Source organism: Maniola hyperantus, chromosome 20, assembly GCF_902806685.2.
Source record: "Maniola hyperantus chromosome 20, iAphHyp1.2, whole genome shotgun sequence".
In the NCBI taxonomy this organism is placed as follows: domain Eukaryota; kingdom Metazoa; phylum Arthropoda; class Insecta; order Lepidoptera; family Nymphalidae; genus Maniola; species Maniola hyperantus.
Genome location: NC_048555.1, coordinates 11,578,543 through 11,606,298, shown reverse-complemented (window position 1 = coordinate 11,606,298; position 27,756 = coordinate 11,578,543). Strand labels below are relative to the sequence as shown.

The following is a 27,756-nucleotide window of genomic DNA, read 5'->3' as shown; positions in this document are numbered from 1 at the left end:
ACTCTACCAAACAAGATTATTAGAAAAGGGTATAAAAGTCTTGATTACCATGATCACCATTATCCAAAATCAAGCTACAATTTTGGGTACCTACCACATAAAACACGACCTAACAATAATTCAGAAGATTTGTCTTCGAGAACTAGTAGAATTATTTTTTGTTAATAAGATGCACATACCTTATCCCTTGAGTGAAAATAAAAGAAAATCATCTTTTTCTACGGTAAATGAATAATTAAAATGTTCATATTATAAACATAACAGAACTAGGAACACAGACTGACAAATTTTTACAGCGGAGTGATTCGCTATCTCAGTGATCAACACTGAATGATAGCCACCGAGCTCATTTGACATTTATTTTCAATCCATTGAAGATTTTCTATGAAGAATTATTTTTAAATAGCTCAGTGTAGCAGCAATGTATAACTAACCAATGTTAAATGACCTCTCATTCAGTGTTGATGACTGAGTTAGTGAATCTCCCCGCAGATGATCTAAAGTCTAAACCTTCAAGTTAATGATGGTACCCTGCCTCACTTGACTCGGCTTGGGCAGGTGCTCCATGGTAGGCTTCTTGTTGATAGGCATTGAGCTGGTAGTTCTGACCCTGCTGGTGTTGTTCGTGATAAGAACCTGGAAGTGAGGAGAAACAGGATTTAACAATTGCGAGTAAGCTGAAGTGGCAATGGGCAGGCCCATGCCTGTCGTAGAGGCGATGGTCGTTGGAGCCGGAAAGTCCTTGAGAGGTGTCTGCGTATAAGCAAAAGTAGTGTGGGATGCCCTCCAGCACGATGGACCAACCAATGTAATGAATGTTCTTCAAGAGTTTTTGAAAAAATTAAGATGTCATCTAAAAAAAAATTTGCATAGCTAGAGGTGCCACCATTAATAAAAGTAAAATTTACTATTAAAATATGATACTTTAAATGTTTCTGGAATTTATGATTCAGGTTCCAATGAGTCATTATTTTTTTTATTTTTTTTTATTCAGATACAAGTTAGCCCTTGACTGCAATCTCACCTGGTGGTAAGTGATGATGCAGTCTAAGATGATAGCGGGCTAACCTGGAATGGGGAATGGCAGTTTTTATTAAACCCATACCCCTTTGGTTTCTACACGGCACCGTACCGGAACGCTAAATCGCTTGGCGACACGGCTTTGCCGGTAGGGTGGTAACTAGCCACGGGCGAAGCCTCCCACCAGACCAGACCAGAAATTTAGAAATTATAAAATTCCAAACCCCTGTCAGGAATCAAACCCGGGACCTCCCACTATTAAGACCACAGCGCTCACCACTGCGCCAGGGAGGTCGTCTATGCAAGATTATTAAAGATACAATCTAATGCAAGATTATTAAAGATACAACAAAAATAAACTACAAGTAAACGACAAAAGTATTAACGGTGAGAAGAAAACAAAAGGTATGGTAACTCTAAAAATAAAAATCTATAATATTAACAGTGTGTGGACAGACAGTAGACTAAATGATACCCGCGACTTCATCCGCGTGGATTTAGGTTTAAAAAAATCCCGGGGGAACTCTTTACTTTTCCGGGATAAAAAGTAGCCTACAAGTAGGTATGTACTTTCCTCGGGATGTAAGCTAACTCTGTACCAAATTTCATCAAAATCAGTTGAATTGTTGAGCCGTGAAAAGCCAGTAGACAGACAGACAAATAGACAGGCAGACGGACGGACAGACACACTTTCGCATTTATAATATTAGTATTTTTTTTAAAAAGAATATTAGCCATGTTAAATGACTAATACTCCCCATTCCTCTACAACTAAGCGTCAAGCTTGTGCTAGGAGTAGGTACGACAATAGTGCAACGGGCGGGGTTTGAACCGTCGACCTTTCGGTTTTCAGTCCACTCCTTTACCCGTTGAGTTATTGAGGCTCAAAATGTATGGATATCCACGTATACCGTTCCACGATAACGTTAACTTTAACTACGATTTTCTAATCGGTTTGGATTGCACTGCTTAGTTTTGTTTTGATGTAAGACTTACCATCATCAAGGATTCCAGCGGCCTCATCCTTAGCGTTTTGCTCCAAAGCCCTCAGGATGGCTTCAGGGATGGGGGGAGGTGTGGGCAGATGGGCTCCAGATGCCCTGAAGCCGTGCTCGTCAGCGATGTAGTTCACGGTGTACACATGGCCGTCGTCACCCTTGTAGGAGTAGCCACCTTCTGCTTGCGTGCCCTTGTTGACAGTGCCAACTTCCTGGGCTTTGATTCCTGGAAAATACGGAAAAACTGGTTCGTATCAAATTGTCTTAATGGATAGTTAAATTAACTGAACTCTATCAAAGTATACATCAAGGTAGAGAGATAGAGAATTTTAAGAAAATAAGCGTTAAATTAATATAGTGACAAAATTGTTTCATCATCATCATCATCATCATTCTGTGGATGTCCACTGTTGGACATAGCCCTTCCCTAAAGAGGGCCACCACACCCGGTCCTCAGCCTTTCTCATCCAGCCATTTCAAGCCAGCCTCTATGCGGTCTATCGTGCTGGAGGGCGTCCCACACTACGCTTGCTTAAACGCGGTCTCCACTCAAGGACTTTCCGGCTCCAACGACCATCGCTTCTACGACAGGCAATGACCTGCCCACTGCCACTTCAGCTTGCTAATAGTTTAGAACATTGTTTAGAAGATTTTCAAACCTTGGTTAACAAATGGGATTTGAATATAGCAGAATTATTCATGAAAATTTGGGAATACCTACTTATATTAATACCTACTAATCAATTAAGTCATCAAAAATACAAAATTAAAGAACTATCTGATTCAAACTCATTATAGGTAAACGCTTGACCACGATCACACCTGATGGAAAGTGATGATGTGATGATGTATTTCCCGCTATGGTAGAATCCATTGATGACGGACTTTGATATATTCTGTGGTAGTATCATAATATCACTGTTTTACGAATCGTTAAACTGTGGTAAGTAGTATTTAACTCCACAAAATTATCACACAGGAAATTTTATAATAAGTAGTAAAGGCTCCTCCAGCAAAATAGTTTTGTCTGAATCAACAAATTAACACTTAAAACAAAAGTTAAACTCACCATTTTCAGTCTCATAAGCATATTGGTAGTTGTGTCCATCGCTTTCAGAATGGTATGCCAAGATCTGCGCATACGCGTCCTTGGAAGGTCGTTCCTGATAGGCTAGACCACCACCTCCATGGCCTGAGAACCCTTGTGATTGGCCATCGAAGGCGCTTGGCACTTCTACCTCGGCATTTGATTGGTAGGCATCTGCTGCTTGGGCGTAGTGTTCGGCTTGTGGTTGGTTGAATATTTGGCCCGCTGACGCAGCAGCTATGATGGCAGTGAATGATGAAATCTGTAATTAAATGAATAAAATATAATAAACTTGCTGGTGATGACTTCGATCGCGTGGATTTAGGTGTTTAAAATCCCATGGGAACTCTTTGATTTTCCGGAATAAAAAGCCAATGTCACTCTCCAGGTCTTGAACTGTACCCATGCAAAAATTCACATCGATACGTTGCTCCGTTGCGACGTGATTGAAGGACAAACCAACAAACAATCACAGTTTCGCATAAGGGTTAGTAACTAGCTTATGCTCGCAACTTCACATGTAATGTTGGCCTGTTACGTAACATTGGTTCAATTTCCCTTTCTTCTCAATCTAAAATTTTAACACTGTTGAAATTTTTACTCTGTAATATTTTGTCACATGTATAGGTCATCATCATGATCAACCCATCACCGGCTCACTACAGAGCACAGGTCTCCTCTCAGAGTGAGAATGGTTTTGACCATAGTCTACCACGCTGGCCAAGTGCGGATTGGCAGACTTCACACACCTTTGAGAACATTATGGAGAACTCTCAGGCATGCAGGTTTCCTCACGATGTTTTCCTTCACCGTTAAAGCAAGTGATATTTTAATTACTTAAAAACGCACATAACTCCGAAAAGTTAGAGATGCGTGCCCGGGATCGAACCCCCGACCTCCGATTGGAAGGCGGACGTCCTAACCACTAGGCTACCACAGCTTTTTTATAGGTAGGTTTAAAAAAAACTTGGCAATAGCAGGAACGAATTTTGAATCTGCACTAAGTAGTCTGGGCTTTACGGAGGAAAACAATCTCTCAACTTCTCCTACTATTAATTTTCTTTTTTAAAGGAAAAGACACACTACACACACAAACACACGGTTTACACAGCCACAGAAAAAATAAAAAGTCCAATTTCAAAAAAAACGCAAAGTTCATAGACAGTTGCATATAAACTAAAACAGTTGTTCAATCGTTTTTTTTTTGGAAATAGGGACGTACCAATTTCATTTTGGACTATAATTTCGCGAAATGGATGAGACACGAATGTGTATCACAAATTTCTCTGTCGGTTTATATACTAAAAAGTTTCTATATACGCACGTTCTTATTAAGTCACACTTATTTGCAGTTAGACCAGGAACACTGCGAAGCTAGGCACATATTCCTATACAGGGTGTAGCTAGAACGCTGGCAAAAACGAAGACAGGATATGATACTTCTTGGTCGTAGTCCAGCGAGTCGGTGAGCGAGAGAGAGTGAGCGAGATGATGATAAGAACTATATATATAGGCTCTAAATAAATATAGGCTCTGCCTGAAAATCAGCGCTGCAGTAGTCAAATACTGCAGCATAATGCTGACCATTATTTTTGTTTTTAGTACCTACTTTCCAGCTCGTAGTTTTAAGTTTTCTTTGTTTTAATTTCGTAATTTTTAACATTTGGTTGTATATTTTTCGTGGTTACTCGCGGTTTTCGGATTGTTTCCTTTACTTGTTGTTGTACTATTTTGTGAGCTGAGTAAACTTTTATTTATTTTATAATAAACTAGAATATGATGGCCGCGACTTCGTCGGCGCGGATTAAGGTTTTTAAAAATCCTGTGGGAACTCTTCAATTTCCCGGGATAAAAAGTAGCCTATGTCCTTCCCAAGCTAATCAATGCAAGCTATCTCTGTACAAAATTTCGTCAAAATCGGTTGAACGGTTGAGCCGTGAAAAGCTAGCAGACAGACAGACAGACAGACACACTTTCGCATTTATAATATTAGTATAAGTTAACTTTAGTCTATACTGGTAGTGGTCAGACAGCAAGAAGCTGGTTAAGTAACTTAAGTAACGAGATGCATCCGGTGAATGAACATGTAGAGCAAATTTCGGACAGAGCTGAGAAACTACTAGAGCGGCTACTATTTCGCGATAAAGATTTCCCAAAACTATGTCATCATTTAAAAAAAAATATTAATCAATAAAGTTGAACGATTAAATTTATTCCACACATTTTAAATAAATCTTTTAATTCATATCTGCACTTAATATTATAAATGCTAAAATGTGTCTGTCTGTCACTTTATCACGGTTAATTTTTTTTAATTTCCACACCTATTATTATTAACAATATTTTAGGCTTCCGTACTAGGTAGGTGCGAATGGGAACTATTACTAAGTCTCCGCTGTCCGCCCGTCTGTCCGTCCATCTGTCTGTCAGCCGTCCCAAGAACCGTAATAAGCAGAGAATTGAAATTATTTTCACTGTGCATTTCTATTCAAGATGGCGAATTTCAAAATGGCTGCCACGCAAATTAAAAAAAAAGTGGGTAGGTACATAGTGTTATATTAATATCTCATACGATGGTATGGAACGCTTCGTCTGCGAGTCCGACTATTGTACTAGACTGGTTTTTTTTATTTCTTGTCATCTCTATAAGACTTAAAACTCTTTACCTTAACCACTGATTATTAAGATGGAAAACAAAAGCAATACATATTTTAATTGCAAAAAATTAAGTGTCTTAATAATTAAATATAACTGGTCTAATCTTGTGAAGCTCTAAGTAAATCTTCACTTGCGATTTCATAATGACGTCGATATCTAGTACTTATCATACTTACTGTGTAATTAGAACAACCGATTGAGGTGTCGATGCCACTGCCAGTGGTAGTAGCCTAGTGGTTAAGATGTCGGCCTCCGGGGGATCGAGGGTTCGATTACGAGCACGCACCTCTAATTTTTCGGAGCTACTCGTATGTACGCCCTTGACTGCAATCTCACGTGGTGATAAGTGATGATGTAGTCTAAGTTGTAATCGGGATAAGCTGGAACGGGTATGGCAGTTTTTAATAAATCCATGCCCCTTTGGTTCCTATGGCATCGTACCGCAACGCTAAATCGCTTGGCGGCACGAATGGTGGTAACTAGCCATGGCCGAAGCCTCTTACCAGACAAAACTTGCTATAACGGCGACGGTAAACATCGTGAGAAAACTACATGCAATGCACTGCACCTGCATGTTAGAGAGTTTTCTATAATGTTCTCAAAGGTGTGGATGTCTGCCAATCCTTACTTGGCCAGCGTAGTGGACTATGGGCTAAACTCTTCTCATTCTTGGAGGAGCTCCGTCCTCCGTCCGTCCGTCCATAGTGTGCCGGCGATCGGTTGATGATGATGATGATGACCAGAGATATCAGAGGTCTAGATAGGAGTGCTGTATGTCCATCTGTTAATAAAATATATTTCACGGCCTATCCACTAAATCGATTTTGACGAAATTCACGACAAAAAGATGGCTTGTATCCCGGGGACGGAATTAGCCAACTTTTATTCCGAAAATCAAAGTTTTCACCGGATTTTTGAAAATCTAAATCCACGCGGTCAAGGTCGTGACAATATAAATTACTAGTTGATGCCTACGACTTCGTACGCGTGGATTTAGGTTTTTAAAATCCCGCGGGAACTCTTTCATTTTCCGGGATAAAAAGTAGCCTATGCCACTCTCCAGGTCTTTTCCTATATCCGTCCAAAAATCACGTTGATCCGTTTCTCCGTTGCGACGTCATTGAAGGACAAACCAACAAGCCAAACACACTTTCGCGATCATTGTAATGGGTAGTGATATAAATTATTATGTAATGAAAGTAATTAATAAGTCTAATTTTTATCCTGTGTCATAATTATTATTGTTACATAAACCATTATATCCATCAAGATTATCTAACACGCGACAATTTCGTAAGTACGTAAGTGCAATAAATTCGACACAATATAAAAATGCCTGCATTGATCTATTGTCTTGCGAAACAGACAAACAAACAATGCCTTAATCTCATCAGACTATACAATACAGGGAGGTTACGCATAGTTTGCCTGCTGATGTACAAAATACCAGGAATTTTACACTTAACGACTGGCGTACGATACGATTTGTCGAACACAATGTAGACAGTGTTCCAAATTCTGGTATGATATTTTATCTGGTGGTAATAAACTTTTTTTTAAAAAACAACAAGAAGTGAGAGCATTTTTTCTAATTCGTAAAACTGAACTGATAGATAATACGCTGTTAAAAGAGAATTTAAAAATCAAAAATACAACTTTACTGCCTTGCCAAAAACGAACTACAAGTTTAAAAAAATCACATTTGAAAATGGTGCCATACGGCCGCCATATTGAATTTTTCAAAAACATAATAGCTAGTGTTACTTGGGATGATGTAAGGATTCTAACGATATACCATCTATCCGGGATAAAAAGTAGCCTATGTCACTCTTCAGGTCTTTAACTATGCCCATGCCAAAAATCACGATAATTCGTTGTTCCGTTGCGACGTGATTGAAGGACAAGCCAACAAACAAACACACTTTCGCATTTATAATAAGGGTAGGTACTGATGGCGGGTTAAAGAAACTTAATTACACTCCTGTTTTCGGGCAGTCGCGTAGAAAGAGAGATGAAGACTTATGGGAAAATAGAAAACGGAAAATTAGTCAGGGTGCAACCAAGATTCAAAACTGAAAAGAAAGGTTTCATTTAATTAATATTATTGTTAAAGACTTAAAGTGCCTGAAACGTTTATTAACTTTAACTTAAATTTAATAAACGTTTCAGACAGTTTGCTCCGTTATATTTATGAGGCGCTCAATGAATAAACTGTTGCAGAGTTCCATCGTTATCGTACAATACTTTAAAAATTGTAATCGGAGGAAGCAATATTATCGATATACATTTTAGGACGTATCACAATCAGATGTTTAATAATTATTATGGACTAAGAGACACCGCGTGCCAGGCCTTCGTTATTTTATAAAAGCTGAAAGTTTCCCTGCGTGTTGTCCCCGACCTAGGAGGAACGTTTGTTTGTAATTGTAATAAAGTTGTAAAAATCTTACGTCAAAGTACCTATAAAGTCCAATTTTTTTAAATATTTTCTTCAGAATAGAATAAGAAATCATGTCATACATTTCCAGACACTTAGTGTCGCGGCAACCCCCTGCCAGACACCCTTAAACTTTTCTGGCAGGGGGTTGCCATGATACTAAGTGTCTTTCAGTGTTGGGGACAATACGCAGAGATACTTTCAGTTTTTTTGAAACGACGAAGGTCTGGCACGTGCTGGCTCTCTCTGTAATAGTAAAAATTACACAGCCTCAAGTGTCTGATCGGCTTTTAAAATTTGTTGTAATAAAGCTGTGTTGAAGTTATTATCAAAAAGATTCAGCTGCACTCCACTCCGTGAATATGCGTCGGCTTTAGGGATGAAGTAGGTATAAGTACTGAAGTACTAAGCCCGATTCCAATACAGATGAAGCCATGGAAGAGATGTAGCTAATCTAAGCTAAAGTAATCTTGCCAAAGGACCAAGGATTAGTTAGCCTAAATTAATACAATTAGCTTTATAAAACACTTTTACAGAACAATGAGTTGTAAAGAAGTGTAACATGGCGCAGTAATTTGTAACTCGTTGTAAATTGAGCGAAACGACTGATATCGTTAATTATGTACACACGCTGTCGGAAATGTGCCTCTTATTGTGATGGCTGGACTAATTGAGACTAATCATTTTCGAAATCAGTCTGATGGTATTATAGTGAAACTTACTAGGTATTCCGATCATTGGAGCTTGATATCCATCTTCACGCAAAGAAGCTTTTACAAGTGCAAAACCGAAATCAAAAGACAGTTTCTCATGAAAGCATTCGAAGCTATCAATACACAATAGGTTTATTTACTTTGATGGCCTAAAGGTAAACCTACCCTAAACTAATTAGCTGTATAAAACACTCTTACAGAACAATGAGTTGTAAAGAAGTGTAACATGGCGCAGTAATTTGTAACTCGTTGTAAATTGAGCGAAACGATTGATATCACTAATTATACACACGCTGTCGGAAATATGCCCCTTATTGTGATGGAATAGGCTTAATTTTGTACAATAGCTGGAGGTCACACGGCCTGTCGAATGGGTTATTTTTGAATTGTGTGTCTGTCCCGTGTATTTTGGGGCATCTTCAGATAAAAATCTCAAGCAACCATTAGTTCACAACTCACTCACAAGTGACTAATTCTTCTAACATCTTTTTCATGATTTTACTATTATATTAGGTGAACTCAGACATGACAAAAATATTTTATAATACATTGCGTGTTTTGGCGCTAGGGCCTCATTGGGTTTGTCTTTCAAGAAATTCGCAGTAAGAGCCCTGGAACACCCCCTCTCCCTTGGAACTTGGATTTAATAATCACTTTCTCTGCTAGTAATATTGCTCTGTACAATACTCAGAACTACCTACTCATAATGTTTTATGGCACGGTGAGGGTAGATGAGTTTTATCTTTAATCAGAATAAGATAGAGTTAGTATAACAGAAAGGAAAACGAACTTTACAATATGTTAGAATAAAGCGAAGAAGAAGTAATAAAAGTTTGCTACCTAAGTAAGAAAAAGTCCAAAATGTTACTTGTATTTGACAATCACTTTATTTCGTTAAAATTGCAATGTTACAATTCCTAGGACTAATTAAATAGCCCGAGAGGATGACATCGTCTAGAAAATAGAGCCTTAGATAAAGGTAAATGATAGAAGAGTACCATAAAGAGGACTTTACACAGTAGGATGGAAACATGGACTTTATAAGTAGTGAAGACAGAAGAAGAAGTAAGTAATAAAAGTTTGCAGTAAGTAAGAAAAAGTCCAAAATGTTACTTGTATTTGATAAATAATCATTTTATTGCGTAAACATTGCACTGTACATTGTACAATACTAGAACTAATTCGATGACACGAGCAGATGAGGTCGTCTAGAAGCCGAATTGGCTGTCTAAAGGCAGGAGCACAGCCTTAGACAAAGGTAGATGATAGAATATTAACATAGAGAGGACTTTACATAGGAGGATAATTAAGTAGGTACTTAGGACTAATTTGAAAGCATGAGCGTTTAGAAGCTGTAAGGCTGTCTGGAGGCTGGAGATACTTCCTTAGACTAAGATAAATGATAGGGCTAGTAGTATAAAGGAAAGAGGACTTTAGATAGTAAGATAAACATGGACCTTACAAAGTAATTCAGCAGAAGAAGACGAAGAAATAATAAAGCCGCTGGATTCTGGCAGCGGCGCAAGACTGGGGCTTGTGGAAGTCCCTACAAAAGACCTATGTCCAGCAGGGGAGTCTAATGGTCGATAATGATGATGATTATAAAGAAAGAGTTCAAAACGTACTTATATTCAATAATCATTTTATTGCGTAAACATTGCACAGTACAATACTTAGAACGAATTCGATGGCACGATCAGATGAGGTCGTCTAGAAGCCGAATTGGCTGTCTAAAGGCAGGAGACACAGCCTTAGACAAAGGTAGATGATAGAATATTAACATAGAGAGGACTTTACATAGGAGGATAATTAAGTAGGTATTTAAGTAGTCAATTCTAATTTTAAGTAGTAATAAAAGTTTGCAGTAAGTAAGAAAAAGTTCAGCTTAAAAGCGTTGGAAGACAGACGATATCAAACGAGTCGCAGGGAGCTGCTAGATTCTAGCAAGACTGAGGCGTGTAGACTGTGGAAGTTCCTACAAAGACCTAGATGTACAGCAGCGGACGTCTATCGGTTGATGATGATGATGATGATCAAAAAAAAATGTGCGAAATAGTAGTTGTATTTGCTAATCACTTTATTGCGTAAACATTGTACTGTACAATACTTAGAACTAATTCGATGGCACGAGCAGATGAGTTCGTCTAGAAACCGTATGGCTGTCTGAAGGTTGGGGCGATGTACTGCTGAGGGGTAGTGTACTGCTGAGGGGTAGTGTACTGCCGAGGGGTAGTGTACTGCCGGGCGGCGAATACTCCTGAGTCGTATTTACCGTCGCGGTAGCTACCTGTGAAATAAAAAGAAACATGAAGGCGAGTTAAACTTACTTCGTCATCTATCTTTAGAATTACAAGTCTCTAACTCATCGGTCAACAGACAAGAAAACAAGTTAAAAAAGTTTAAAATGTTTACTATATTTCGGACTCCGGTGATCTCAGTGTCTAACACTGAACGATAGCCACCGAGCTCATGTGAAATTTATTATTAATCCTTTGAAAGTATTTTAGAAAAAAAAAAATTCAGTGTCTCTCAGTGAAACATTTTTTGGTAACAAACATCCATGATGTAAGAGTTCAGCCTAAAGAAATACTTCATACGTTGAGAGGTTTCAGATAGGAGTATACCGACCGACAAAAACCGGCCAAGTGCGAGTCAGGCTCGCGCAATGAGGGTTCCGTACTACAGTCGTAATTATTCGACATTTTGCACGATAATTCAAAAACTATGATGCATAAAATTAAATAAAAATCTGTTTTAGAATGTACAGATGAAGACCTTTCATATGATATCCCACTTGATAATAGTCACTCACTTCGAAAGTTGAAAATACTAATTATTAGTTCATGACCACAATTTAATTTTTTTTTGTGTGATCTAACCCTAAATTCACGGTTTTTAGATTTTTCCCCAAATGTCAGCTATAAGATCTACCTACCTGCCATATTTCATGATTCTAGGTCAACGGGAAGTACCCTGTAGGTTTCTTGACAGACAGACAGACAGACAACAAAGTGATCCTATAAGGGTTCCGTTTTTCCTTTTGAGGTACGGAACCCTAAAAATCAGTTGAACAAAGTTTAGTTATTTTGCTTAGTGGTGAATCAGAGGTTCAAGTATGTAGCTTGTAGGTGCCACGACCATAAATTTACAAAGCAGACAGTAAGGGTGTCGTCTTACTGAAGGTACTTAAGTATTTTAGCCTCAATAGCTCAACGGGTAGAGGAGTGGACTGAAAACGGAAAGGTCGACGGTTCAAACCCCGCCCGTTGCACTATTGTCGTACCTACTCCTAGCACAAGCTTGACGCTTAGTTGGAAAGGAAAGGGGAATATTTGTCATTTAATATGGCTAATATTCTTTTTAAAAAAAAAAATTACGCTATGGTGAGAGCTTGAGAAGCGTTAAAGCCAACTACTCTAATAGTTATACAAGTCAAACAGTTATTACAAGTCAAAGATTTATCCTAACTTATTATTATCATCAATCCATTAAAGTAGGTATCAAAAATTCGTGACCAAAGTGTTAATGCTATTAGCCTTAAGCTATACAACTACAGGTAGCATATAATTCTCATTTCATATTATTCCGGTGAATCTTGACGGCTTGATAGTTGATAGGCCGCGTCATCCTCTAGTCACGATCAGTCTAGTCGTGAGGATTTTGACGAACTTTGAAATATCATAACACTCAGAGGTCTTACTCTTATCCTGAGGCGGATCTAGTAATGTTCTATTATGGCAGAAAGTATTTTTAATGTATTGTTGACTAGCTGACCCGCCCCGGCTTCGCTCGGGTGGAATTTAGAAAATCGACGTAGGAGCAGTTTTCAAAAACCCTGAAATAGGTAGGTATTTTTTTTTGTAACCAAAAACCCAAATATCAATTCTTATGGAAATAACTCAAAAAATGACGGACTTTCATACAAACTTTCATCCCCTATTTAACACCCTTGGAAGTAGAAAAATCGTAAAAAATGATACCAATTTTCATCGATGTAACTTTAAAAATGACAGACTTTCATGCAAAGGTACCTCATTTACCCCCCTTAGGCGTGGAATTTCAAAAAATCCTTTCGATACTTATTACTCTTTGCAAAGAACAGACCCTTCAAATTTCATGTCTCTAGGACCAACGGTTTAGGCTGTGCGTTGATATATAAGTCAGTCAGTCAGTCAGGACTGGACAGGATAAAGAAGAAGTTACTTTTTATTCCAGAAAAGCAAAGAGTTCCCAATAGGATTTCAATAAAAAATTAAATCCACTCAAACGAAGTCGCGGGCATAAGCTAGTCTATAGGTATATATAAAAGGAAAAAGGTAACTGACTGACTGACTGACTGATCTATCAATGCACAGCTCAAACCACTGGACGGATCGGGCTGAAATTTGGCATGCAGATAGCTATATACGTAGGCCTCCGCTAAGAAAGGATTTTTGAAAATTCCACATCTAAGGGGATAAAATAGGGATTCGAAATTTGAGCAGTTGCACGCGGATGAAGTCGCGAGCATAAGCTAGTACCTATCCAATAAAAGCTCTATTTGAATATTTCAATGTCTAAATGGAAATAAATCTTCTCATTTGTTATGTAACGACAATCTACTAATTAGAGTGATCATAAAAGTCAGACAAAATCATTGAAGCAATACATAAAGAAGATTGATGGTTTTAATGATGGTTCTGCCTTAATAGGCGATGGCGATGATCACAGACTTCGAGAAGCTAGATGCCACAGGTTCATTAAATTAAATTAGTAAGAAAACTAACCATGTCTATTTTTTAGGGTTCCGTAGTACCCATAATAAAGACAGACGCCATGTCCGTCTGTCTGTCCGCGGCTTAACTCAGAGACTATAATTTGTACTAGAAATCTGTAATTTGCCATGGATATACCTACAGATTAATTACGCAGATAGTGGTAAAATAAAATTTTGAAAAAAATATTTTTAGGGGAGGCATCCCCTAGACACGTGAGAATAAACGTGAGATAAATTTTTTTCTCGTCCGTCTCATGGTATTGGGTGTCGTTGGATTAGTCTTTGAAATTATTGCAGATGTGTGAAAATCATTTTTTGAATCAGGGATCAGTTAGTGAAATAAAGCTTTAAAGTGCGAATTTTTGTTTACACGCAATTTAGCTGTTTTTCCTACCTACGATGATCATAATGCTCAATCAGGGGTTTCAATCGCCACCCGTCAGTGAAAAAAACTCCTAAAAATAAAGATTTAATAAACCCAAATAAATAAACATGTCGAAGTCTGTTTGGGTTTATTATGATAGAAGAGAGGCGTTTAGGTACGTTACAACGAAAACCTACATGCAAAATCTAATGGTTTGTTATATGTACCTACTTTGAATTAATACTTTGACTTCGTTTTAAAATCTCAAGCTTCTAGACCCAACAATCTAAGCTCTAAGTAATTTAATAGGTCAGTTTCTTCTTTTATATTATGTAGGTACGTTGTAAGTACATAGATTATAGACATTTTTTTCTGCCTACATGATTGCAACACTCTTATTTGCATTGAATCTTCAATTTAACGCCGACGATTCGTCTCTATAATCTTCTCTCCTAATACAGTACTCTATAATCTAGTATCAACAAATAAGGCTAAGCAAGGTCGCCCTGTAATTTGGCAGACAGATGAGTTACTGTTTGAATAAAATTACGGATCTAGTTCTAGCCCAGTACCTTATACCTAAATGCAACGATAGAGCATGAACAAGACCTTGGTAAAAAAAACTAGATTTAAGTTAAGTTAAGTTCAATCCCTCCATTCCTCTTTATCTTAAAGAACGTTTTGAGTACCGATGTGATACACACTCTTTTTCTCTTCGTTCTCAAAATAATCTACGCCTGAAAATTCCTACACACTCCTCTTCTTATTATGCTAAATCATTTACTGTTACCGCTATACTGCTATGGAACTCTCTCCCCTTGGATATCAAACAGTCTCAATCACTATCAATTTTTAAAACAAAATTGAAGCTATTTTATTTATCCTCCATTTGATGTGTTTATTTATTTTTACTTTTTATTCCACTTATCTGTCGTCTATTCCTCTCTTATTTACTGTTGTATTTTCATTTATATATATATATATATATATATATATATATATATATACATACGTATATTATGTGTATTTACTTTATTTAATTAGTACACCCCTTCCGCTTTCTTTAATTTTTATATCCTCTACCCTAAGGTTGCCTGGAAGAGATCGCTATTTTAGCGATAAGGCCGCCTATTGTACATGCTGTATTTGTTATATGTCTATTGTTTTTGTTTTGGTGTACAATAAAGCATATTTTACTTACTTTACTTTAAGTTAGATTATTATACATTAGAGTTAAAGTGATTTGGAAGGCTGGCTATATCTACGCAGAAATACGCGAGCAAGCCTCCGCTAAATATAACAGATGTTGTATAGAAAGCAGGCGTTACTTTGCGGAAGACCATGATATACATAATACAATGAACCAAAAGCTTCATCATCATCATGATCAACCCATCACCGGCTCACTACAGAGCACGGGTCTCCTCTCAGAATGAGAAGGGTTGCCATGTGCGGATTGGAAGACTTCACAAACCTTTGAGAACAGCATGGAGAACTCTCAGGCATGCAGATTTCCTCACGATGTTTTCCTTCACCGTTAAAGCAAGTGATATTTAATTAATTAAAACGCACATAACTCTGAAAAGTTAGAGGTGCGTGCCCGGGATCGAACCCCCGACCTCCGATTAGAAGGCGGACGTCCTAACCAGTAGGCTATCACAGGTTTTAACCAAAAGCTTAGTTTGCTATAATCCGCCGAAACAGGTCGAATCTGTATGGTGCAACATGCAGCATGCGAAATGCACCGCCCGCCCTCCCACTGCTAAACATGCAGGAAAAAGCAGCCACCAGGCAGCACCACACAAATCCCAAAACACACTCGACGCACGTTTCGCCCCGACACCGGAGCATCCTCAGGAGATTTAGACCTTACAATGCACAATTGCAAAGTGCAATGCACTTGAACTGTTTCAGCGCATTATAGCAAATTAAGATTTTGGTTCATTGTAAATATAACAGAATCTTACCATCATCAAAGATCCCAGCAGCTTCATCTCTGGCATTTTCCGCCAGAGCCTTAGCTATCGCTTCAGGGATGGGAGGCGAGGTGGGTAGATGGGCACCCTGGGCCTGGAAGCCGTTGACATCAGCGGTGTATCTCACGCTGTAGACCTGACCATCGTCTCCCGTGTATGAGTAACCACCAGCTGCCTGGATACCGTTGGCTTCACGGCCGGTTTCTTCAGCCTGGATGCCTGAAAAGTAAAGATTGGTGGTTCACTTTTTTTTAATGAAGATTATTTTTATTGAAATTGTTATGATACCTAATTGTAAAATCGCACTTTACTGATAAAATTAATAATACTTATCAAGATAAAATTTCTCAATAAATTCGTTAATAGCAAAATTATTTCTCGAAGTTGATCACTAACCTTGTTTTTATAACTTTAAACTATAAACGTAAAGCTTAGGTATATTATTGTCTTAAGCTTATATTATAACTAGCTTATGCTCGCGACTTCGTCCGCGTGGACTACACAATGAATTTTGAAAAATCCTTTTTTAGCGGATGCCTACGTCATAATAGCTATCTGCATGCCAAATTTCAGACCGATCCGTCCAGTGGTTTGAGCTGTGCGTTGATAGATCAGTCAGTCAGTCAGTCAGTCACCTTTTCCTTTTATATATTTAGAAAGATAGATGAGCATAAGATTTAACGGTTATAGTATAAGTATCTAGGCTTATTATCATCAATTCATTATTAAGTAATTCGTGACGAAAAAATTTCGTAGAAAACCTTCTACGAATTGTTTTCTTAATATCACTCAGCGAAGCAGCAATGGACCCAGAAATATCAAATGAGCTCGGTGGACTATCATTAAGGCTGAAATCTATAGAGCGAGCTTTGACTTTGCTTAGACTTGAGCCACTGTTAAAACGAGACAGATTTATGCCACCTATATAACGCTGTCTCGTTTTAACCGTGTCTTAAGTCTGAGCAAAGTCAGAGTGCGCTCTATAGATCTCACCCTTAGTGTAAGACACTGAGTTTAGTGAATCACCTTCTAGTTCATAACATAAAGCACCTAACTTGTAAAGAGAGAAACAGAAAGCTGCGCATCTTACCAAACTACAAGAAGTTTAAATTACCTAAGAATAATAATAATTATGGAACTAGAACATGTTCATATATCTTAGCAAATATAATGAATAACTTACCTTTAACTCTGCAAAATACCTACAGTAAAAGAGCGATTTTTATAAGAAATTGTAAGAGGCACTTCCTGGATCTAGGTGCCTCTTTGGATGCCTAGTCTAGGTCTAGGAAGTGCTTCATGTAACGATATTTTATATGTACAAATATGCACTAATTTACAGCTTTTAATTTTTATAAGTTTGTTACCTAGATTTTATTAAATTTGTAAAACGCGAACTCGCCATCCTCACATAAACTTTAACAGTTTCTAGAGGATGGCGAACTGTTTATTTTAAAATGTATTTTTGAAATTTACGTGATCAATAAAATAAAATAAAAAAAAAATAAAAAAAAGTTAACCTGATTCCATCTTAGACTGTACTTATCACTTATGTACTCAGTAGACATATAGCAAGGCTGGGCGAAGCAGCGGGTAAAGGGGTCATCGGTCATTGAATTAACTTTGAAACTCACCATTTTCAGTGTCATAAGCCCAGTGGTACCCCAGTTCGTTCTGATCAGACACTGATCTCAAGACGGCGGCATTCCTTTCCAGGGCAGAACGAGCTCTCTCCGGGTAGTAGGTCCTAGCGTATTGGGGGGGTACCACGGTGCCATAGCCGGGTAGGACGGCCGCGGCGCACACGCTAACTAAGGCTGCTAGGATTATCTGGGAAGCGGAAAGCTTGTTTAATCACCTTGAATTAAACTAGTTGACAATTCAAAAGCACTTGTAAAAGTTTATCTGAATAAAAATCTATTCTATTCCATTCTAATTGGGTAAGCTTAATCAGTACCATTATTATAAATGCGAAAGTGTGGTTGTTTCTTGGCTTATTGATTTGTTGGTTTGTCCTTCAATCACGTCGCAACGGAGCAACGGATTGACGTGATTTTTTGCATGGGTATATTCAAAGACCTGTGGCCCTACCGCGGTTGTTTGACAGCTACAATGTCACGATCGCAATCATCTCTGATTGGTTAATGCTCGCTCACTATTGGCCACAATGCATTGTTGCAACAAGAATCGCACAAATTCAGCCAATCAGAACAATTGAGATTGTATTAATGATTGATGCAGGTTTTAGACAATCGCCCTACTGGAGAGTGACATATGCTACTTTTATTCCGGAAAACCAAAGAGTTCCCACGGGATTGTTAAAAACAAATCTCGGAATCTTGGACCGTTAAATTCAGTTACAAGTTAGCCCTTGACTGCAATCTCACCTGGTGGTGGATGATGCAGTCTAAGATGGAAGCGGGCTAACCTGGAAGGGGTATGGCAGTTTTTATTACACCCATGCCCCTTTGATTTCTACACGGCATCGTGCCGACACGCTAAATCGCTTGGCGGCACGACTTTACCGGTAGGATGGTAACTAGCCACGGCCAAAGCCTCCCACCAGACCAGAACAGAGATTTAGAAATTCCAAACCCCTGCCAGGAATCGAACCCGGGACCTCCCACTAATAAGACCACAGTGCTTACCACTGCGCCAGGGAGGTCGTCAAATCCAATAACCAGGGTTGCTATACAATATGCTATAGATCTTAATAAGGTCCACAGAAATATTTCACACGTATTTTCGCCTCTTGATAATATCCCAATCACGAGTTCAAGTAAAATGAGATCCACTATAATTACAAAACACTTCACGGGGAGTCCTTTCGAAATTAATATAATTAGGCCGATTGACGTACCAGTTTCATGTTGCTTCTTCAAGTACTGGTGGTGGAATGATGCATCTTGGGTCCAGGTCGGCTTATATACTGCTGCCATCAATGCTGGCAATGTCAAGGTTGAGATGTAGGATCTCTGTGAGATGAGAGTAAGGATTGGAACACACCGAGACCAATTTACACATTTCACGCATCGTACTCATAAAAGCTTGATTTTAAGTGTAGTACGTGTCTGTTTTGTATACTGTTCTTTGCTTGTAAATCTTCATGTATTTTTGGTTCTATACTATATCCTACTAGCGGTTACCCGGCGTGTGCAGTTCTACGCTAAAAATAAATAAAAAAAAACCCAGGCAACTACGCTAAAAATACACTCAGAAGACATTTTCTCACTATTGCTTTTTCAGTGAAACCAGTTTGGGGACACAGGTAGATACATTTTTTTGTATTTTATATAAATTATTAAGATTTTGCTAAATGCGAAATGTAAAGATCGAAAATGTTCCCGTAAATATTAAAAATGTTTTAAAAATCCGCTATCTATTTCTATATGCTATTTTGTTTTCATAGTCCAATGCAGTTAGGTTATTTATATTTAAATTTAAAATTTAACTGACAGATTTTCATTTAATCATGGCATAATTTATGGTTCAAAGGGTTACTTTATGATAATATTATGACATGCGTAAACAAACATAAATTTTATTTCAAATTGTGCAACTCTATTTTTAATTTAAAATTATTAGAAAATACTAAAATAAATAACGGGATACGTCACATAATATTTATTCCTACTAGGTCAGTTTATTAAAATAATAATATTGGGCTTAGTATACCAAAAGCCTAACAATGTATGCGCCAATTTTAGTTCATACTATTCAAAAAACTTGGCTTGATCAAAACAAATTGTATATTATTAGCATAAAAGTTTAGTGCATCAATTGTTTAAGCACTAGGAAGTTCTCATGTTTTCGTTCTTATACGGCTAAATAGCTGTAGGTTGGGAAAAGGTTGGTAATCAGACTAGATTCTCGCCAGAGTTAAAACTGAGCTTAATTAATGGAGATCATTTCCTGATTGTTTTCGGTCGGCACTCGGGAATTGAACCTGGAAACTAACTATCACTTGGAGGCCGATAAGCAACGCTGTACCTATTAGGTACCTAATAGGTTTTTATTTATTTATTTTGACGACACCCATTGATTGTCTAACGGCTAGACAATCAATGGGTGTCGTCAAAATAAATAAATCTTATAGGGTACCAAACGGGCGTAGGCCGACTTTTATGCTAAGCAACTGCCTAAGCTTGGCGATCGCGGGTGCTATTAGGCGTCCATAGCTGGTGGTGGTCTGTGATTGCAACTAAGCGCAATGCCTGTACTCCTGAAGTAGGTATTGATCGTTAGACAGTTACGTTATCTTTAACGGTTAGACGTCCACAGTTGGACACAGGTCTCTCTTCTAGTCTTCAAGTCTTGTGCCGCGTTCCTAGCTGTCCATTAGACAGGTTTGTTAGTATAAAACCGCGATCGAAGCTTGCGACTACAAGGTCTGAAAAATAAAAATATCCTTAACTAGCTGATGCCCGCGTCCCAGTCCGCGTGGATTTAGATTTCTAAAAATCCCGCGGGAACTCTTGATTTAAAAGCCGGAATAAAATGTCACTAAAAGTCGAGGTTGAGAATAAGTATGGAGGCATCTAAATTATTAAATTAACATCACACAAAAGGATTTGACATACTGACCTTTTCAACAAGTCATGTAACTCGTTAGTTGTTACACTTTACAATGAAGACATGGTTAAGCTACCAAAAATTAATTATCTAAGTACTACTTAGATGATGATCACGACTCCGTTCACGTAACTTTTGGTTTTAAACCCCGTGGGCCGGGATAAAAGTAGCCTTTGTCCGTCTACGGGATGCAAGCTATGTCAATATGTACCTACCTACTAAATAGAATATGATGCTCGCGAGTTCCGGCGACTTTGTTGGTGTGGATTTAAGTTTTAAAAATCCCGTGGGAACTCTTTGATTTTCCAGGATAAAAAGCCTATGTCACTCTCCAGAGTCCAGGTCTTAAAATATATACGTGCAAAGAATCACGTCAATCCGTTGCTCCGTTGCGACGTGATTAAAGGACAAACCAACAAACTAACAAACCAATAAACAAACACACTTTCGCATTTATAATATGGGTACCTAGTGATTAGGCGCTTATTACATGCAAATATTTTATTATAATTAATTATATAATATTATATAATATATGCATTATGTTATATTTTTTGTAACGTGTTATTTTTGCTCCAAATAGATCCATTAATGTTTTGAAAACTTCATCCAAAACTATCAATTAACATGTTAACTTTTGGCACGATGATCTTTAACTCGTAAAATATGGATCCGGTACCATCGATATAAATGACAAGATATGCCCAAGCGAACAAAATTTTTCAAGGTTTTGGAACCAAATAAATCAGCGTCACCTCTTAGATAGGTACTAATGAACGACCCGTTTGAAATCCAGACGTCACTGAGGTTACATTTGGCGCTTAAGCACCACTGAGTCGGTGCCATTTTGTTTGTTTCCTGTCCATACGAAGTAATATATAAGTCAATGTCCGGTACATGATTAGGCTGAGATTAGTAAGCTGTGATAGCCTAGTGGTTAGGACGTCCGCCTTCTAATCGGAGGTCGAGGGTTCGGTAAAACCCGTAAAAACGCAAAGAAACTAAAAACTAACATAATGTATAATGCAAAGACGGCCTTATTACTAACCCCATTTCGTATGGGAAAAAGCCGACAATTCATATTCAATATCTAACAGCATTCATACTTCAAACATAGGAACCAATCTATTGTTTATGAGGTGTACCAAACACACAGACAATACACCCAAACACACTTCCTAATGATTCAAGTCATCCTTGACATAGGCGTGGGAGTACAATGGTAGGATCTGCCACCTGACACATTACTGAATTATTTGCGCTGGTGTACTATGCGTGATTAATTTAAAGAATTTACTTTATCCATAAGTAGTCATAGCTTACTGGTTAAGAGGTCGGCCTGCTATTCGGAAGGTCGGGGGTGCGATCCCCCGGGATCGCATTTTTAGGGCAGATCTAAGCTACGTGCTGAAAGGGGAACCTTACCCCCTTCGTTTGGGTTATTCCCGTTGAGTCGCACCCCCGTGAGTGACTCAAGGGGAATTCTTGGATTTTTTTCCCCGTTGAGTAACACTGTGACTCAATGGGATTTTTTTTCCCGTTGACTCACACCTACATATTGCGTGTGTAACAAGTGTTGACTGAATAGGCACTTTTCTTAGATGCTGAATTAGATAATGACATTTATTTTCATATCTAAGATGGCGGGGCGGGCATGCACTTTTTACAAAAAATATAAATGGGTGAAGTTTTCAGGGTTTTCCAGGATACTTACTGATTTTGATTATGACATTTATTTTCAAATTCAAGATGGCGGACATGCGACGATTAATTTATTTAGGAAATAGTTATTATTTGCCTTTAGTAAGCATAAATTGTAAAAGGTTCGTCAAAAATTTTTTTTTTTATGTATTTATCTCAGAATAGGCGCCCCGCACACCCGCGCTATCTCACACCGGGTTCGTGCGGGGGACGTGCGGGTGTGCGAGGCGTCCTCAACCCGATCTATGTAAACCTGTCGCGTACTATGCCTTACACGACGTAAAAATAGACTGGCTATATCATAATAATATCCTGGTAATAAAATTAAAACATCCGGCCGCGTTCCATTGTTCAGATCAATTAAAATTTAGAACAAAATCCCAAGATAAATTATTATAGAAGACATAAAATAAATAGCCTTCAAACCAAAAATTTATTTTACGAAGTTGACGAGGTATTTAAAAAACGGTCAAGTGCGAATTGGACTCAGACAGGAAGGGTTTCATACCATCATACAAAAGTAACACTTCCAAATTTTTTTTTAAATTTTCATGGCACCAATCTTGAGATTTTAAGTATTTGTTGTTATAGCGGCAATAGAAATAAACATTCTGTGAAAATTTCAACTCTCTATCTATTGCAGTTCACGAGATACAGCCCGCTGACAGACAGATGGGCAGACGGACGGACGGACAGCGGAGGCTTAGTAATAGAGTCCCGTTGACACCCTTCGGTTACGGAACCCTAAATACTAAACCATAAACTATAGCGAGTGGACTAACTTTGTGCGCACGCACTAAGCTAACTAACTAAGCGCACGACTTTTTCCAAAACCACTAAAAATTTAAAAATAAAAAATGTTTCTACACGTTAGTATAGGTACCTATGTAGGTATGTTGAAATAGACGCTTTGATTTCTAGTTTTTTTTTTTTTTTAAAGAATATTAGCCATGTTAAATGACTAATTTTCCCCTTTCCTCTCCAACTAAGCGTCAGGCTTGTGCTAGGAGTAGGTACGACAATAGTGCAACGGGCGGGGTTTGAACCGTGACCTTTCGGTTTTCAGTCCACTCCTTTACCAGTTGAGCTATTGAGGCTCTTATTATTATGCTCGCCCGACTTCATACATACACGTATAGAAACAATTTGTTTTTTTGCTTTGTAGTTGTTTTGGAAGTCGGTTTTTTAATAATTTTTTTCAAAGTCCGTTAGAAACGATTTGCCCTGCGCCAAATAGGTATTTGAGACTGATGAAGAAGATAAGAAAATGAAATAAGAATTTATTTTTTTATTTTTTTTATTTTTTAAAAAGAATATTAGCCATTTTTTAAATGACTAATATTCCCCTTTCCTCTCCAATTAAGCGTCAAGCTTGTGCTAGGAGTAGGTACGACAATAGTGCAACGGGCGGGGTTTGAACCGTCGACCTTTCGGTTTTCAGTCCACTCCTATACCGGTTGAGCTAACAAAATGTAACAAATCAACAAAATAAACAATACTAATGTAACAGAAAACAGATACAATTAAGTATGGATGATTAACCGCAAATAAACCACAATAGATATCGCTCTCACAAAGCGCCGACAACCGATTTAGCATTCTGGTAAGATGCTGCATTAGAAAACAATTCTTCTCAATTTACATGTACCATCTTTGGCTGCATCGTCAGTGGCCTATAATTAACAAATGAGTCAAGGGCTCCTCGATTGACCGACAAGATGTTGTATAGATACTCGTTGCTTTAGTTTTAAGTAGGTACGTATTAATTATTATCACCACTGACAGCCGCACTCAGAGTCGCTTAATCGTTACTTAAGGCATTCATTAGTATGGATAGCTAACGATTAAGCGACTCTGAGTGCGGCTGTATATCATCTTACAAATTAACATTTTGACCATAGTAAGCGTAGCATTTTACCTATTCTGAATAAATAATTTAAGTTTGAGTTTTGAGTTTAAAGTAAACAAGCTTATGCTCGCGACTTCGCCCGCGTGGACTACACAAATTTCAAACACCTATTTCACCCCCTTACGGGTGAAATTTTCAAAAATACTTTCTTACTGGATGCCTACATCATAATAGCTATCTGCATGTCAAATTTCAGCCCGATACGTCCAGTAGTTTAAGCTGTGCGTTGATAGATCAGTCAGTCAGTCAGTCATCTATCCTTTTATATATTTAAGACTAATAAAGCCTATGCCTGTAAAATTGTCAATCTTTTGTTACAAGTTTCCTAACTGTCGTAAACTGTAGTCGATGGTTAAAAGATACCATACCCGGTAAAACCATAACATAACAAACCACAATTTAATGGCTTCAATCAATATTAGTGTCATAAATTATTCATAAGCATTTTGTGAAGCTCATTCGATTTGTATGTCTGTCTGTTCAATGGGTTCACCTACGCAACCATTATCTATATTATCAGGTATTATAATAATTATCACCATGTAAATACTTATTGTATGGATTTGATATTGAATTGTTTAAAAAACCACGTTACGTACTATACAGCGCCCTTAAAATCTTACTTTTTACGCGACTGTTGACACATAGAGCAATTAATATGCCGCGTGAGGAGTCATTTTGTACGGACTATAGGTAAAGCTGTGGTAGCCTAGTGGTTAGGACGTCCGCCTTCCAATCGGAGGTCGGGGGTTCGATCCCGGGCACGCATCTCTAACTTTTCGGAGTCATGTGCGTTTTTAAGTAATTAAAATATCACTTGCTTTAACGGTGAAGGAAAACATCGTGAGGAAACCTGTCATGCCTGAGAGTTCTCCATAATGTTCTCAAAAGGTGTGTGAAGTCTGCCAATCCGCACTTGGCCAGCGTGGTAGACTATGGCCAAAACCCTTCTCACTCTGAGAGGAGACCCGTGCTCTGTAGTGAGCCGGCGATGGGTTGATCATGATCATGATCATGATAGGTAATATATCACATGAGATATGTAGTTAGCTTTTTTTAATCTTTAACTACCTGAAATACCTTAGCTGGACTCTTAGACTGGATTTTTAACTACCTTACCTTACCTTAGTAGGTTAAATAGTAGGTACCTATAGAACTTGCTCATTCAATACCAATGAGTTAGTAGCAGAATTGTTATCTTTTACCAAACTTCTTTGAAACATTTTACGATTTTACGAAATCCTAGTGTTTATTTAGCACTATCTATATTCTCAGATTAACCAAGACCTATGCAGTATGCACCTAGTAATTACCTCGATGACTTAAATACATAAATGTAATCAAATCATAAGAATGAGCTTCATCAAGCTTCACAAAGGCGGAATTTCATGTAAATTATGGCGTGCCAATCATTATGGAGAATTACAGATTTGTTCGATCATGATTTATTTATCTATCAAGGTTATGCTAGACTATCTCCTGAGACCTAAGTCATTAGGTGTTAGTAAGACATCCAACTCAATTTATTCAGTAGCCAAAGATGATGTAAAAGGAAGAATTAAAAACTGCTTACCCTTATAAACAAACCTAGATTGTTTTATAAATAACCGTGTTTGTTTTGGACTCCATTCGGCATTCATCATTATCAACCAATAGACGTCCTCAAGCTGTGGTAGCCTAGTTGTTAGGACGTCCGCCTTCCAATCGGAGGTCGGGGGTTCGATCCCGGGCACGCACCTCTAACTTTTCGGAGTTATGTGCGTTTTTAAGTAATTAAAAATTAAAATATCGCTTGCAAACATCGTGAGGAAACCTGCATGTCTGTGAGTTCTCCACAATGTTCTCAAAGGTGTGTGAAGTTGGCCAGCGTGGTAGACTATGGCCAAAACCCTTCTCACTCTGAGAGGAGACCTGTGCTCTGTAGTGAGCCGGTGATGGGTTGATCATGATGAGACGTCCTCAAATGGACATCGGCACTATTATATTATATTCTGTGCCAGCAGGGATTAGTCGGGATGATGGCAAGAGACATGATGGCGTCCCCGTTCCCAAGTTCCCTGAGAACGGGGACGGGCGCTAATGTGGGACGCAACTCGCGTTGACAAATCGGCCCCGTGTCATACATATTAGGGAAACAGCATCAAGACCGGAAGCCGCAATAGAAACAGCTGAAAACCACATCTCGAAAGATTTACTCGAAAGTTAAATTTTTGTTCCGTTTGCCGTGGAAACCCTGGGGCCATGGAATCTTCGTGCAAAAAAAATTACGAGACATTTCACCGCGATTAATACCCTCATCTAGTGACAAAAGTGCTGGCTCATTTTTTGCGCAACGGATCAACCTGGCTGTCCAGTGCGGAAATGCAGCCAGTATTCTTGACACCACTCCATGCGGGCATGATTTGTATAGTAATTAGATAAGGCTAGCTTTAAGTTTTATTGTAATACTAGGTAGCTGATTCCCGCGACTTCGTCCGCGTGGATTTACGTTTTTCAAAATCCCACGGGAACTCTTTGATTTTCCGGGATAAAAAAGTAGCCTATGTGTTAATCCAGGGTATAATCTATCTCCGTTCCAAATTTCAGCCAAATCCGTTCAGTAGATTTTGCTTGATTGAGTATCAAACATCCAAACATCCACACTTTCACATTTATAATACGTACCTACTAGCTGAACAGCCCCGGCTTCGCTCGGGTGGAGTTTAGGAAATTGAGGGGGAGGTTTAATTAAATTTTTCTCTCGTACTTCCAGGAATATTATAAAAAAAGAATTAGCGAAATCGGTTCAGCGGTTCTCGAGATTTGGGATGACCAAAACATTTGGTGATTCATCCAGCTCGCCAACAAACTGGCTCACCAGTTTGGCGAGAAAATAATAATGTAAATATTTGGTGTACCTACGCTTGTTATAAATTAAAAAAAAAAAAAAAATATATATATATTTTTTAAGATTAGTAGGATTAGGATAATATATTTTCATTAAAAAAATGTAAACCTCTATGTCAATAATTAAACCAATTTTCGCAATCAGCAAAACATACATTGAAACAAAAGGATCTATAGTAGGTAAACATAATTAACGCGTACCTATAGGTCGGTGTTTATCCCAATTTTAAATAATATCCATCAATATAGTATTCTCACCGTAGAAGGAACAGCAATTTCGGCGTGTTGTTTTGTAAGGTCCCATTACCTTTGACGCGAAAAACGGTTCAAGACGGTTATTAGCTATTATACACAGAAGTGGTACTAGTTTTAGATGTTTTAAGCGGATTAGGATTGCTGAGTGACCTACATTCTACAATACAGCAGTGTACTAAAATCACTACCCATATTATCATTACCTTAAACTAATACTACTAAATTACGAGTCTTCTCTCTAAAAGTCTACCTAGTTTAGATAATCTCTTCGTACGAAGCCTTCGTATAATTATGATAGAACTTCACTTACAGGTAAGTTCGTTTAATCAGTAATTATACTTCATGCTTCGTACTCGAGATTATATAAACTAGGTAGACTTTTAGAGAGAAGACTCGTAAAATAGAGGAAGCGTATGGTTACAAG

The 27,756-nt window shown here is 38.1% G+C and overlaps 1 protein-coding gene across 1 annotated transcript; it reads right to left on the bottom strand.

The window, feature by feature from the left end:
- Positions 1-517: 517 nt before the first annotated feature.
- Positions 518-18,933, bottom strand: LOC117991727 (uncharacterized). Its single transcript, XM_034979326.2, has 8 exons — positions 18,870-18,933; positions 17,644-17,839; positions 16,001-16,228; positions 11,061-11,200; positions 4,328-4,342; positions 3,088-3,367; positions 2,017-2,244; positions 518-636 (listed from the first exon to the last, which is right to left on the bottom strand). Exons 1-8 carry the CDS (start codon positions 18,876-18,878, stop codon positions 518-520), a joined length of 1,215 nt encoding a protein of 404 aa, XP_034835217.2. The 5' UTR covers positions 18,879-18,933.
- Between the last annotated feature and the right edge of the window lie 8,823 nt (positions 18,934-27,756).